Here is a 16098-nt window from a genome sequence, read left to right on the forward strand (position 1 = left end):
AGATCTTTCTGGGACTAAGTCCTGCTTTTCCCATACTCAGCATGCCCACGGGACGACCTCCCATTGGAGGTCGAGGGTCACATGCTCAGGTCTTGTTGTGGCTCCTATTGGACCACCTTAAAGGTCTTGTAGCACTGCCGCTATAATAGGTTTGCATGGCCGCTTGGCCACGCGCTAGTGTACACTTGTAAACGTGTGTGTGTTGACGTGTGAAAGTCGTTCATTAGTTATCCCCTCCCTTGTGTATGACTGCTCGCGTAAGGTGGATGATTGCTATATAGTGCCCGACTTAGCTATCAGCATGTGACACACAAAACAGCATCAAATTGCTGTGACCGCCAGTACGGCGCCATGTGCTTTCACAGCACTTTCCTTACCCAAGCCTGGGTGGTTAGGGGCATCCGCCAAAGCGGCACCGCATGCACTCTTGTGCATCTAAATATTTATTATTATTTAATTCACTCTGACACCCCAGTTGTGCTGTCAGGCACAAGAGGTTGTCATGAACTCTAATCCAGAGTCTTGGGATTGAGTTCTGTGACTCCTTGCTTGCGCTCTTTTGTGCGATACCGCGGCCCTGTGATGCAACAGGGTCCGATTTCTTCATACAGGGTGAAGTTAACCCATGTGTGAATCCATTTTGTACCACCATATAGTCCGTCATTACTCAGCAGCAGGTTCCATCTCTGCACGGTGGACCCCGGGATACAAACACATCTTATTCTATCTATCTTATTATTTGGTGCATTCCGCTAGCACTAACATTACACTAGTGCCAGGGTCTGGTTAATAATGATGGACAAACAGCAATCCTTGTGGTACATCCAGCAAGTTGGCGGCTCTTGAGCGCACAACCTCAGCTGTGGATGTTACAGCAGGAGCTGTTCAGGCTGCTAGCGTGGCTGTAGCAACCTTGTCCACTGCTACCCCTGTTCCGACCCTATCTTGCCTCCCGCTGCCAGATAAATTTTCTGGTGATAGTAAATCTTGTAAGGGTTTCGTGAGCCAGTGCTCTATACACCTCGAGCTCCTGGCTGCACGTTTCCCCACAGAGCGGGCGAAGGTGGGATCCATTTTGTCTTTCCTGTCGAACAGGGTGTTGGAATGGACTACGGCGCTCTGGGAGCGTGGCGATCATGTGGTGCAGAGTGCTCCGCTGTTCCAGAGCACTCTGAAACAGGTATTTTTAGGAACTCGAGTTACCCATGATATGGTGCTCCAACTGTTGGCATTGACTCAGGGCTCGTTCTTGGTCAGCCACTTTGCCGTCCACTTCCGCACCTTAGCATCTGAGCTGGAGTGGTTGGATAAAGCCCTTATCCCTGTATTTTGGAGGGGGCTGGCTGACCACGTCAAGGACGCTTTGGCCACTAGGGAGATTCCAGCCACACTGGAGGAGCTAATAGCTATATCCACTCACATTGACCTCCATTTTAATGAGTGGAGGTTAGAGCGAGCCCAGTGTAGGCAGATTTTTCGTCTGGCTCCCAACTTTGCCAAACCTTTGGAATCTCTGGTCCAGGTGCCTGAGTCACAAGAGGCCAAGGAAGTGTCACGAGCGGGATCTAAGTCCCGGACCGCACATGCACTCAAGGTCTTTCATGTCTGCCGGCAGTCAGGTCATCTTGCCACCAGATGTTCCCAGTGGTTGGGGAAACATCAGCATCTAGTGGTAGTAGGTGGAGGTACACTAGACACGGTGACGTTTGCCTCCAAATTGTCCTTTAGGGGACAATTACTATTGGCTCATCCACTCATTTGGTAGTGCCTTGCGTGGACTCCGGTACGGAGGGCAATTTTATGTCCTCTGCCTTTGCCCAATGACACGCAATACCCCTGGTGATGCTTACTCAACCTGTAACCGTACGAGTGATGAATGGGTCGACACTGCCCTCACAGATAACACACCAGACTATCCCTTTTTACTCTATCCATGTCACCATCTCATCAGGAGATTATATCTCTGCTCATCATTCTTGAGGGAATTGATGAGGTCCTGTTGGGGATACTTTGTCTTTGGTACCACTCTCCACATATTGAGTGGTCCACAGGCAGAATTTTGGGATGGAGTGAAGCTTGTGGGGGTAGATGTCAGAGAGAATGCGTTCAGGTTGCTACTACTGAGGTACCCGCATATTTTTCCCCTCTCCCCAAGCAATATTGGCCCTATGTGGGTGCGTTCTCCAAAAGGGCTGCGGAGACCCTTCCGCCTCACCGCCCCTATGACTGTCAAATTGACCTTTTGCCTGGTGCTGAGCCTCCCAGTGGTCGAGTCTATCCATTATCTCTCCCAGAGACACAGGCAATGTCACAGTACATCAAGGAGAATCTGGCAAGAGGATTCATTAGGAAGTCAGTGTCACCTGCTGGGGCTGGGTTCTTCTTCGTGCAGAAGAACGGGGAACTACGTCCATGGATAGAATACAGGGTCTTAACACCATCATCGTTAAGAATAAGTATCCTCTGCCCCTGATATCTGAGCTCTTTGATAGGCTTCAGGGAGCAAGGGTATTTACTAAACTAGATCTGCGGGGTGGCTACAACCTGATTCGCATCCGTGAAAGGGACGAATGGAAGACAGCTTTTAACACCAGGGATGGGCACTATGAATATGTAGTGATGCCCTTTGGACTCTGTAATGCCCCAGCTGTTTTCCAAGACTTTGCAAATTATATCATCCGAAACATGCTCTCCACCTCGGTCATAGTCTATCTGGATGATATTCTCATCTACTCTCCAGATATTGACCCCCACTGGAGAGAGGTTTGCAAAGTTTTCGACCTCTTACGGGCAAATTACCTCTATGCCAAGCTGGAGAAATGTGTGTTTGAGCAGTAGTCTTACCTTTCCTGGGCTATATAATCTCCGCCCAGGGATTGGCCATGGATCCTGCCAAACTACAGGCTGTGATGGATTGGCAAGAACCCCATTCTGGTGCAGTGCTTTATGTGGTTCATTAACTATTATTGCCAGTTCATCCCTCATTTCTCAACTTTGGTAGCTCCATTGGTAGCCCTCACCAAGAAGGGATCAAATCCCAAATTGTGATCTGAGGAGGTCTCCAAGGCCTTTCTCTCCATTAAGTCACACTTCGCTAGGGCTCCCATCCTACATCGATCCAATGTAAATAAGCCATCTATATTGGAGGTGGATGCCTCATCCGTTGGTGCTGGAGCAGTCCTCTTCCAAAAGGATGCTCAAGGTCGGAAGCATCCTTGCTCCTTCTTTTCCAAGACCTTCACACCAGCGGAGAGGAATTATTCCATCGGGGACAGGGAGTTGCTGGCAATGAAGTTGGCTTTCTCAGAATGGAGACATCTTTTGGAGGGGGCTCGCTTTCCCTTCCAAGTATTCACAGACCACAAAAATTTGGTCTACTTACAGACAGCCCAGCAGCTAAATTCTCACCAGGCCAGATGGTCCCTGTTCTTCTCTCGGTTCCATTTCCCCCTCCATTTTCTCTCCGGGGAGAAGAACATTCGTGCCGATGCTCTCTCTCGCTCCGTTGTATAATCTGAGGAGGAGGAAGAGAAGCCACGGCTTATTGTCCCTTCTGAGAGCCTGAGAACCGTGGGTCCGCTTTCGCTAGCGTCTGTGCCTCCGGGCAAGACTTTTGTACCATCAAATTTGCATCCAGAGGTTCTCTCTTGGACTCACTCGTACAGGGTGGGTGGACATTTTGAGACCAAAAGGACATCTGAGCTGCTGGCGAGGGCATACTGGTGGCTGCATATGGCCCGTTATGTCGGAGACTATGTTTGGGCATGTGTCTCCTGTGCCAAGAACAAGTCCTCTAGACAATGGCCAGCTGGGTTGCTTTACCCACTGCTGGTGGCAGACAGGCCCTGGGAGATGGTCGGGATGGATTTTGTGGTGGGCTTACCCAAGTCTCGTAGCTGCACCATTATTTGGGTGATCACCGACCATTTTTCCAAATTGGTGTACTTGGTGCCTCTTCCACGGCTACCTTCTGCATGGGCTCTGGCAGCATTGTTTATTAAACATATCTTTCGCCTACACGGTATGCTGGACAAAATTGTCAGTGACCGGGTGTCCAGTCTGCGTCTCTGTTCTTGAGAGAGCTTTGTCGTCTACTCAGCATTGAGTTGAATCTCTCTTCAGCATATCATCCCAAGATGAATGGCTTGGAGAGAGGGCCAACCAGACCCTGGTCACATATCTGCGACATTTTGTTTCAGCCAGGCAGGATGACTAGGCATCTTTGCTACTGTGGGCGGAATTTGCGCTAAACAACGCCATAGCCGACTCCACTGGTCAGACCCCATTCCTCCTTAATTACGGCCAGCATCCGCGGTTTCCTGTGCCTATGCCCGTGTCTTCCGCCGACTCTAGGGTGGCAGACTGGGCTGTGGAGGCATGGGACATTTGGGACCTCACTCAGGATGCCATCAGTACCTCCAAGGAGAAAATGAGGTCTCCTGCTAATGCATATCGGTGCCCCGCTCCGACCTAGAGTGGCTCTCTGCCCGTAACATCAGGTTGCGAGGTGAGTCCACTAAGTTTGCACCTCGCTACTTGGGTTACTTCATGGTCCTCGAACAGGTTAACCCTGTGGTCTACCGTCTGGCCCTTCCTCCATGCCTTGATATCAACAATACCTTTCATGTGTCCCTCTTAAAGCCCGTACACATGTCCCGGTTTTCCAAGCGATCTGCCGGGACATCGTAATCGTCTACGGACGATGAGAAGGTGAACGCTATATTGGGGTGTAAGGTGGTATGTGGTAAAAAATTTTATTTGGTTGATTGGAAGGGTTATAGCCCAGAGGACAGGTCCTGGGAGCCTGCTGAGCACATTCGAGCTCCACAGCTCATTGCTGCCTTCAAGCATAGCGAGGTCCAAGGGGGGTCCTAGGAGGGGGTAATGTTAGGTGTCGAGTTCCCAAATCTGCACAGGGGGAATCTCGAACCATCTCTGCTGCTGTCTCCCATTCTTCTCCAGCCGCAGTGGAGCCTGCTCAGTGGAGACGTCGGTCCCAGTGTCTAGCTCAGGCTGATAATTGTAATCATACAATTATTAGGTTCTGTAGAAGGACGTAGATCTGGGTATTTATTATGATGGAATATAGGCTGAACTGGATGGACAAATGTCTTTTTTCGGCCTTACTAACTATGTTACTATGTTACTATGTTACTATGTTACTATGTTACTATGACTGGTTACTACTGTCCTTCCAGGCTCTTCCTTTGTAGCCAGCACTGATCAGCAGCGAGCAGATCTTTCTGGGACTAAGTCGTGCTTTTCTCATACTGAGCATGCCCACAGGACAAGCTCCCATTGGAGGTTGAGGGTCATATGCTCAGGCCCTGTTGCAGCTCCTGTTGGACCATCTGGAAGGTCTTGTAGCACTGCCACTATAAAAGGTTTGCATGGCCGCTTGGCCATGCGCTAGTGTACACTTGTAAACATGTGTGTGTTGATGTGTGAAAGTCGTTCAATAATTTTCCCCTCCCTTGTGTATGACTGCTCGCGTAAGGTGGATGATTGCTATCTAGCGCCCAACTTCGCTATCAGCATGTGACACACAAAACAGCATCAAATTGCTGTGAACTCCAGTGCGGCGCCGTGCGCTTTCACAGCACTTTCCTTACCCAAGCCTGGGTGTTTAGTGGCGTCTGCCAGAGTGGCACCGCATGCACTCTCATGCATCTAAATAATTATTATTATTTCATTCACTCTGACACCCCAGTTGCGGTGTCAAGCGCAAGAGGTCTTGATGAACTCTAATACAGAGTCTTGGGATTGAGTTCTGTGAATCCTTACGAGCTTGTGCTCTTTTGTGTGGTACCGTGGCCCTGTGACGCAACAGGGTTCGCTTTCTTCATACAGGGTAAAGTTAACCCGTGTGTGAATTCATTTTGTACCGCCATATAGTCTGTCATTGCTCAGCAGCAGGTTCCATCTCTGCATGGTGGGCCCCGGGCTGCGAACGTACCTTATATTATCTTATTATTTGGTGCGTTCCGCTAGCCCTAACAGTGGGTTTGCACTACATATTTATTTTTGTGGGTAAAATGAAGACATTAAACTTTACTGGTTTATATTTGACGTCATATGAGAATTTGTAGAAAGCTGCTGTGTATTCTAAATAGCCATGCCCACTGCACGAAATGGGAAAATACACAACTTATCTTTGGAACTAACAAGCTAGATACTTAAAAGGCTTCTGATGAATTGTATGATATAGGCATTAGAGAAGTTTATCATTTCCCTCTATGATATCTGTTTATCGCAGAAGAGACCATCTTAGAATACAGTACCTGGAGGTCAACAGACCTAAATTAATTGAAGATAAGATGAATTTCCAAATATTCTGAGTCATTTTTATGAACAGTATGAGCTAATTCCTACCTAAATAATCTTCAATTACACTACAAATTTTAAACATAGAAGAATATCACATTTTCGCTAGTATATAAAAGCGATTTCACTGTAAAGTTATGTGCCTTCAACAGCTTTCAGGACTCTGAAGTGAAGTGTATATTCTTAGAGCACAATTTAATGCATTTGATTGATTTTTTTTTTAAGTAATGAATCCCATTTGGCCTACGCTGTGATAAATCACTTTAAATAGGCAATATTGATAATTTCTACCCAGGGTATTGTTTGCTCTGTCTTGATGTGATTAATTTTACTTTATGCTTGTGAAGCGAACTGTGTCACTACAGAATGGGATAGAAGCATATGAATGAGAAATGCAAATGAAATTTTCCCAATGTAAGAGCCCCATGATGTTCTAAATGGGCAATGTAAAAATGACTAACTACGGAAATGATATAAATTGCAAATCAGTTACAATTTTTAAACATTAATATAGCATAATTGTCAGTAATTTGAGTCAAATTAAAAATTTGTTTAATCCTTGGCTCTTTAACAAAGAATCCCAGAGAAACACCTCTAACGTTATATGTAGTAATATGGCTTAGCAGTAGTAGTTCTTATAGGGAATATCATATTTTTGATGAATGCATGCTATAAATGTATAAAAAGGACATTAAAATTTGAAAGTTATTATACGAAACGGTGTATCCAATTTGCTGCCTTTCATCAGCACCTTATTCTTGCTATTCTAAAGACAGCAATAAAATTGGACATATGTTAGGAAGTAGCACGTGAATGCTAAATGATGATAAATTGTGGACATTTTTGTTTCTGATTTCTATCAGATGCAGTATTGTCATAGGAGTTGTATAGTTTCAAGTCATCACCAACACCCATTTCAATATTGTAAACCCATATTGTATCTAACCTTATTTAGACAAGATAAGCTATTCTTGTAGATAGTGATATCAGATATAAAAGTGGAAGCAGGGAAAGAATTTTGCAGACATTTTGAGGTGAATGTGGATACTGAGAGGACATCACACCTCACAGCTGAGCCACAGAGAAATGGAGATAAAGCCATAAAACAATGGATGAATTGTACAGATCCTGTGTGTCACAACAGAGCAATGAAGAAAGTTAGCATGTGGAAAGGAAAATCATTCAATTCAATTTTAACTCCTTCCTACTATAGCCAATCAAACCAGTCATATTTGTGCTTCTCCTACATCACTCCTTCTTCCAAGATTCAAAACTTTGTGATTTTTTTTATCAACAATACTAGACAAAAGTTTGGACACACCTGTTCATTAGTGTTGAGCGATACCGTCCGATACTTGAAAGTATCGGTATCGGATAGTATCGGCCGATACCCGAAAAATATCGGATATCGCCGATACCGATATCCGATACCAATACAAGTCAATGAAACATCAAGTATCGGAAGGTATTCTCATGGTTCCCAGGGTCTGAAGGAGAGGAAACTCTCCTTCAGGCCCTGGGATCCATAGGGATGTGTAAAATAAAGAATTAAAATAAAAAATATTGATATATTTACCTCTCCGGCGGCACCTGAACTCAGCGCGGGTAACCGGCAGGCTTCTTTGTTCAAAATCAGCGCTTTTAGGACCTGAGAATCACGTCCCGGCTTCTGATTGGTCGCGGGCCGCCCATGTGACCGCCACGCGACCAATCACAAGCCGCGACGTCACCGCAAGCTATTAACGCGCTCATTTTTAAAAATGAGCGCGTTAATGACTTTCAAAGACGTAGCGGCTTGTGATTGGTCGCGTGGCCGCGACCAATCACAAGCCGCTACGTCTTTGAAAGTCATTAACGCGCTCATTTTTAAAAATGAGCGCGTTAATAGCTTGCGGTGACGTCGCGGCTTGTGATTGGTCGCGTGGCCGCGACCAATCACAAGCCGCTACGTCTTTGAAATCCATTAACGCGCTCATTTTTAAAAATGAGCGCGTTAATACCTTGCGGTGACGTCGCGGCTTGTGATTGGTCGCGGCCACGCGACCAATCACAAGCCGCTACGTCTTTGAAAGTCATTAACGCGCTCATTTTTAAAAATGAGCGCGTTAATAGCTTGCGGTGACGTCGCGGCTTGTGATTGGTCGCGGCCACGCGACCAATCACAAGCCGCTACGTCTTTGAAAGCCATTAACGCGCTCATTTTTAAAAATGAGCGCGTTAATAGCTTGCGGTGACGTCGCGGCTTGTGATTGGTCGCGTGGCCGCGACCAATCACAAGCCGCTACGTCTTTGAAAGTCATTAACGCGCTCATTTTTAAAAATGAGCGCGTTAATAGCTTGCGGTGACGTCGCGGCTTGTGATTGGTCGCGGCCACGCGACCAATCACAAGCCGCTACGTCTTTGAAAGCCATTAACGCGCTCATTTTTAAAAATGAGCGCGTTAATAGCTTGCGGTGACGTCGCGGCTTGTGATTGGTCGCGTGGCGGTCACATGGGCGGCCCGCGACCAATCAGAAGCCGGGACGTGATTCTCAGGTCCTAAAAGCGCTGATTTTGAACAACGAAGCCTGCCGGTTACCCGCGCTGAGTCCAGGGGCCGCCGGAGAGGTAAATATATCAATATTTTTTATTTTAATTCTTTATTTTACACATCTCTATGTATCCGATACCGATACCCGATACCACAAAAGTATCGGATCTCGGTATCGGAATTCCGATACCGCAAGTATCGGCCGATACCCGATACTTGCGGTATCGGAATGCTCAACACTACTGTTCATGCAATGTTTTTTCTTGTTCTTAAAGAACATTGTAGATTCAGTGAATAAAGAGTAAAGAAACACGTGTGAAAAACATCAGTATACGAGTGTTTCACCTTAGAGTCTCTGATGACAGTATTATGACCTGAAATGGTATATCTCATCAAGAGTTCTTTTGTAGAATCACCAACCTTCATAAAGTGTTTGAAACCAATTAGGTGGGGTTTTCAGTGGCAGTGTTATTACACAGCTCCCATACAGTTCTGAACCCTATTTCATAACAGTTCTAAACCTGAATTTGTTGATAAACACTCAAATAAGCAAAGAGAAAAGACAATCCACCATTACATTTAGATCATTAATCTGAAAAAATACTAGAACCTTGAAGGAAATGCAGTCATGAAAACCATCAATTTCCATAATGAAACTGTTGAAATGAGGTCTGTCCCCGTGAAGGAAGACCAAAACTACCTCTGCTGAAGAGCATAAGTTCATCAGCTCTACCAGTTTCATAAACTAAAACTTGACAATTCTTTAGAAAATAACCCTGCATAGGCATAAAGTATTACACACATCTCAATAACAACTGTCAACTGTCAGCATGCGGAAAAGGCTTTTCTGGTTTAATTGATGCAATGAAGGCAATTCTGAAGACTGTAAATAAGTGGAGAAGACTTATTTGAGGCAAGCAGCATAAGCTCTGGATATTAGATCAGTGGAAATCTATTGTGTGGTCTACTAAGTCATAATTTGAGGTTTTTCTTATAAGCCACCAAGCTACAAAAGTGTGGTGCCCACCCTGAAGTAAAGAAGTGAAGATGTGATTGCGTTGGGGTGTTTTTCTGGTGACCCTCGTGGTGATTTATTCCAAGCTCAAGACAAACTTTTCCATCATGGCTATCACAGAATTCTGAAATGACATACGATATCATCTTACTTGCATTTAGTAGAACCATCATTTGTGTTGCAAAATGATAGGACAATGACCCAAGGCACCTTCAGGCCATGTAAAGATTATGTGGCCAAGAAGGACAGCAAGTGGAGTGCTGCATCAGGTGACAAGAATGCAGAAAATGGATACTCTGTAGAATGTAAGCACGAAAGAGCAGGGTCCTCTCCCTTCTATATCAGCCTGTGATTGTTAGTTTGTTTACTGTAAGTGATATCTGTAATTTGTATGTAACTCCTTCTCATGTACAGCATGGAATCAATGGTGCTATATAAATAAATAATAATATTACTCCAAGTTCATGAACAAATAAGCTTTTTTATTTGTGGGTAAATACAAAGTCAGAAGGCAAGGCCTCCACCATCACCCATCCACTCCCTAATTAAAATGGTTTGGGATGAGATGGACTACAGAGGAAAGGTAAAGTGGCCAACAAATAATTTAAAAAGACGGCATGGAGTCCCCCCATTTTTGATAACCAGCCAAGCTTAAGCAGACAACTGGGGGCTTGTATTTTCAGGCTGAGAAGAGACCATTGATATTGGCTCTCTGCAACCTAAAAATAGCAACCCACAGCTGACCCAGTAAAGCTGCATCCATTAAATTCCCAATTCTGGCGCTTTTCCTTGCTCTTCCCACAATGCCCTGGTGAAGTGGCAAGTTGAGTAATAGTTGTGGGGTTGATGTCAGCTGTTTTTATGTCAGCTAACATCAAGCCCAAGTGTTAGTAAAGAAGAGGGTTCTATCTGACACCCCCATTACTAATCAAGTTGTAAAATGCATTAAAGATAGACAGAAAAAGTCCTTTATTTGAAATAAACACACAGAGAAAAGTCAATAAATTGAACAAAACACTCCCCGACCCTCTTTTACCCATTTATTTAAAAAACGAAAATTAGGATCACCTATCCGCTGATAATCCACATGTCTCACAACGAGCTCCAACTCTGCTACATCTAGATGAATTGCTGAGCGGTGACAAATGTGACAGATCATCCCAGCAACCAGTGAGCTGAGCACGAGAACGTAGCTGCGTGTGACCGGCGGTGACATCATTAAGGTTACTGACTGTCACACGCAGGAGCATTCTCATGCTCAGCTCAGTATGAGCTGGTTGCTGGGTTGAGAAGTATCATTTGTCACCACTCAGCAATGCAACCAGATGTAGCATAGATGGGGATCATTGTGGGACATCAGCATTATTGTGAGACAGGTGAGTATCACTTTAATTTGTTATTTTCATTTTTACATACATAAATAGGTAAAAGATGGTTGGGAGTGTTTATTTCAATTAAATGGCTTTCTTCAGATTGTTTTGTTGTTTTTCTGTGTGTCTTTATTACTTTTGATTACGGGATTAGTAGTGGGGGTCTTATAGACGTCTCTCCATTACTAACCCCTGGACTTAATGTCAGCGGACATAAAACAGCCGATATCAAACCCAAAACTATTGCATCACTTGCCTACACACATGGGCAAGTGGGTAGAGCCAAGGTTAGGCCCCAGAATTGGCCCATCTAATGGATACACCATTTATTGGGTGACTGAGGGCTAGTGTTTTTAGTCCGGTAGGGGGCCAATAACCATGGCCCTTTACCAGCCTATTAATATCAGCCTGCAGCAGTGTGTTTAGTCTTTGCTGATAATTAAATATATATGGAAGACCCATCATTACTTTTTGGGGGTCATCCAATTTGTATAACCAGAACAAGCTACACCGACAGCAGTGAGCTGTTATTAATGGGCTGGGAACCATTATGAATATTTGCCCCTTCCCTGAATAATACTGCCAGCCCCCAGCTGTCTGCTTTTCCTTTGCTAGTTATTACAATAGTGGAAACTAACATCATTATTTTCATTTACTCATTTATTTAATAACATATACAGTAAAATGCACACCCAAGGTAACCTTAGTTCACAGACTCCAGGCGTACCAGCAGCTGGATATTCCAGTATCCTCAAATTTTACCCCTATAGTCTCCCTTAAGGTTTCTGGGTCTCAAAGCTTCCAGGAGACCCAGTGGATGTGAACTCTGGTAAGCTTTATGGTTACCTGGGTATCATGACAGCTGTAGTGCTGGAGTAATGAGTGCCGGAGTGCCGATTGCTGGACTCGTGGTCAATCATCAGTCCGGCACTGGAGCTGGGCAGCGTGAGATCCAGCTACTATGAACTCAGGTGCCCTCAGTAAGGATATCTCAGTTCAAAGCTGCCTCATTATTATGGATTCTCTTTGGACAGGAAAGGATTACTTTGATTTTTTATTTTTATTTAAATGAGTGGGGAAAAGTGGGGATTTGATGGGGAGTTTTTTCTTCAAGTAATTAACTTTTTCTATGTGTTTTGTTCAATTAAGGGACTTTTTCTGTGTCTCTTTATCACTTATCATTCACTGGATTAGCTTTTGGATTTTTTTTACACAGCATGCTTGCCAATCACAGTAATGCCAATACTTGACATGGTTGTGATTGACCTAGAAGTGCCCACACAGGAAAGCTTGTTGGGCTGTCAATCTCGACCTGTAACATGGATTTCTGTGAGTTGTCCATGTTTGGGGTCCTTGCTTCGACACTAGGTATCCGGTACTGACCCCTAACTTTCCAGTTTGTGTTCGCCCATCTCTAATTAAGCTTACCAGCAGGTCTGCTGCTTAACCATGCTGTTGCATCAGTGGCCAACAATTGGTTAAAGTGTTGGAATGGAAAGTAGAAAGCTTGGTGCTCACTGCCACCGATCCCAAGAATTGTACTTTATTCACTTAATGACCGCCAATACCTATTTTTACTGACCTGAGATATAAGAGAATAGCATCCCCATACAGGTGACATTCCAGCAGCTGTCCGATGTGCACTATAACTGACAACTTGCTGCATTAGCCATGATCAGCATTGGCCCGTCCATATCTGTTTAACCCATTAGATACTGCTGTCAAAAGTGATTACATCATATAAATGGTTAACAGAGTGTGGGAGCTTCCTCTTTAACCCCATCAGCACCCAGATATCGTGATTGTGTTGTCCTGGTGTTTGCCATGGCCAAATATTGGCTTTAGAGTCTCCCGACTACAAAGGCCTATTCAGAAGTTAGAGACATTTAGGTGGTAAAAGTACAATTTTTCATTTCTGTCATGCCACTTTACATTAAAGGGAACCTGTCACCCCTCCAGGTGTTTGTAACTAAAAGAGCCACCTTGTGGAGCACTAATGCTGAATTCTGACAAGGTGGCTCTTTTAGTTCTGGGTGCTGTCACCGCAGAAATAATCTTTTTTGAAATTTCTCCCTCATACCTTGAAAAAATCCTGGGGGCAGTTCTTTCCCCCTAATCCAGATGCACCACAGCCTTCACTCATGGCCTCTTGGCACCAGGCACCACCTCCTCAGCATTATTCAATTGTCCCGGCCTCTGTGCAGTCATCTTATGCCTTGGGCATGCGCAGTTAGCGCTGCCGTCCACTGACATCACTTGATGTCTTGATTCTTGCGCCTGTGTGGACGCGCGGCCTGAGATCCGGCCCCGCATTCTCTTCTGATTTATTCACACTGCGGGGCTGGGATTTTTGGGCATGCGCAGTATTTATCTTCGGCTCTCCTTCATCTCCCTCTGCCTTCTTCATACTGTGCAGCATCAGAGGAATCTGATGATATCTGACGATTCCTCTGATGCTGCACAGTATGAGGAAGGCGGAGGGAGATGAGCGAGAGCCGAAGATAAATACTGCGCATGCCCAAGAATCCCAGCCCCGCAGTGTGAATAAATCAGAAGAGACTGTGGGGCTGGATCTCGGGCCGCGAGTCCACACAGGTGCAATAATCAAGACATAAAGTGATGTCAGTGGATGGGCAGCGCTAACTGCGCATGCCCAAGCATAAGATGACTGAGCAGGGGCCGGGACAATTGAATAATGCTAAGGAGGTGGCACCTGGCTCCAAGAGGCTAGAGTACGGCTGTGATGCGTCTGGATTAGGGGGGGAAAGACCTGCCCCCAGGACTATTTCAAGGTATGAGGGACAAATTTCAAAAAATATTATTTCTGCAGTTACAGCACCCAGAAGTAAAGAGCCACCTTGTCAGAATGCAGCATTAGTGCTGCACAAGCTGGCTCTTTTAATTACAAATGCCTGGGGGGTGACAGGTTCCCTTTAATTCCTAAAATCACCTGAATTGATAATAAACTACCTGATAGCAGTATTCAATATGTCGAGGTGTGCTGTTTATAAAATGGTATCACTTTTGGGGGTCTTCCAAAGTACATGACTCTCAAAGTCACTTCAAACCTGGATATGTCCTTAAAAAAATAAATTTTGTACATTTCCTTGAAAAAAAAATGAAAAATTACAGCTACATTTTTAAACCTCCTAAAATGCAAACAAAATAAAATAGCATTTTAAAAATGGTGCTGATGTAAAGCAGACATGAGGGAAATGTTATTCAAGTTTTTCTGTGGTATGACTATCTGGATTTAAGGGATAATCATTAAAAGTTTGAAAATTGCACTTTTTTTTTGCATTTTTGTCAATTTTTTTATATTTTTTATAAATAAACGCAAAACATATTGACCTAAATTTACCATTATTATAAATTATAATGTGCCATGAACAAATGATCTCAAAATTACTGTGCTTTCTTGAAGAATTCCAGAGGTATTACCACATAAAGTGACACTGGTGAGATTTCAAAAATTTGGCTCCGTCACTAAGGGGTTATAATTAGTGATGAGTGAATATACTCGTTACTTGAGATTTCTCGAGCATGCTCGGTGTCCTCCGGGTATTTTTTAATGCTCGGAGATTTAGTTTTTATTGCCGCACCTGAATGATTTACATCTGTAAGCCAGCATAAGTACATGTGGGGATTCCCTAGCAACCAGGCAACCCCCACATGTACTTATGCTGGCTAACAGATGTAAATCATTCAGCTGCGGCAAGAAAAACTAAATCTCCGAGTACTAAAAAATACTCGGAGGACCCCCGAGCATGCTCGAGAAATCTCAACTCAAGTAACGAGTATATTCGCTCACCACTAGTTATAATGCCACTTTGGAATTAAACAATGGCCACAAATACAGACTACAGCTCAATTAATTGTCAATGAGATTGCTGGAGATAAGATAGCACTGAATGATCACTGCTCTATTCCAACAAGACATTTTAGAGTCCCATTATCTGGGTCAGTGACAATAATGCTTTAAGATTAATATATGGCTGTAAAAGGAATATATTAATGCTTATTTAGGAAAAATAATAAAAAAAATTACAATGCTCATATCTTTGAATAGGTACTTTTATCAGACAGTTTAATAACTATTTAGTACATGTTCAGGTCTTCTGTGTTTCATAGGGTAAACATATTAATGCTTACCTGTCTTTGGCTCCACGGAAAAATATGGCTGACCTTGAAGAATGCTATATATAACTCGAGCGCTATTTCCATATGTAGGATCATCGGCATCTGTCGCTGTTACTTGCATCACCGATGTTCCTTAATAAAATAGTATTGGCTATCAGTTGGGCAAATTTCAATCTACAGCAGTACATTGTGAATTTTATATCATTGTAATTCTGGAAAACATTGATGGAATATGTAGAGTACATGTTATTTGGACATTGATGTTCTGTATATCAACTAATTTAAATCACATAAGTAAAACCAATTAAATTATTTTAATTATTTACAAAATAATTCAACATAACCCTATTGTAATTCTGAGCTTCGCTCGAGATAGATGTTTCAAAAAGTGAGATTAAAATGGAATTGCATACAGCAATTTTGCGTTCTAGATATTCATGAGAAGCAAGATGTTAATTCATTAATTTCTGGTTATAAGACTGACTGCTATGACTTTAATAATGTATCTAGTTTCCAGTAAATGTGCTTCTGGTGAAGTTTTATTTCTATGAATACAAAATGGTTGCCTCCAAAATAAATATGCATGAGAAAAGGTGCATATTAATCACATTTTAATGGTACATATTCATGAGTCTATAAAAGAAAGCAACTAGAACATAAGAAACAAAATACATTTTGCATACAAATTGTATTACGCTTATATTTATGGTCAAGAACT

General features: G+C 43.6%; 1 protein-coding gene across 2 annotated transcripts in view; it reads right to left on the reverse strand.

Annotated features, from left to right (window-relative positions):
• Positions 1-16098, reverse strand: part of LOC138642675 (cadherin-7) — a 596493-nt gene that overhangs the window by 261094 nt on the left and 319301 nt on the right. For both annotated transcript variants that reach the window (XM_069730993.1, XM_069730992.1), the window contains exon 4: positions 15393-15512. In XM_069730993.1, coding sequence (XP_069587094.1) covers positions 15393-15512 — 120 coding nt within the window. The remainder of the gene's footprint in view (positions 1-15392; positions 15513-16098) is intronic.

This window comes from Ranitomeya imitator, chromosome 6, assembly GCF_032444005.1.
Source record: "Ranitomeya imitator isolate aRanImi1 chromosome 6, aRanImi1.pri, whole genome shotgun sequence".
NCBI lineage: Eukaryota > Metazoa > Chordata > Amphibia > Anura > Dendrobatidae > Ranitomeya > Ranitomeya imitator.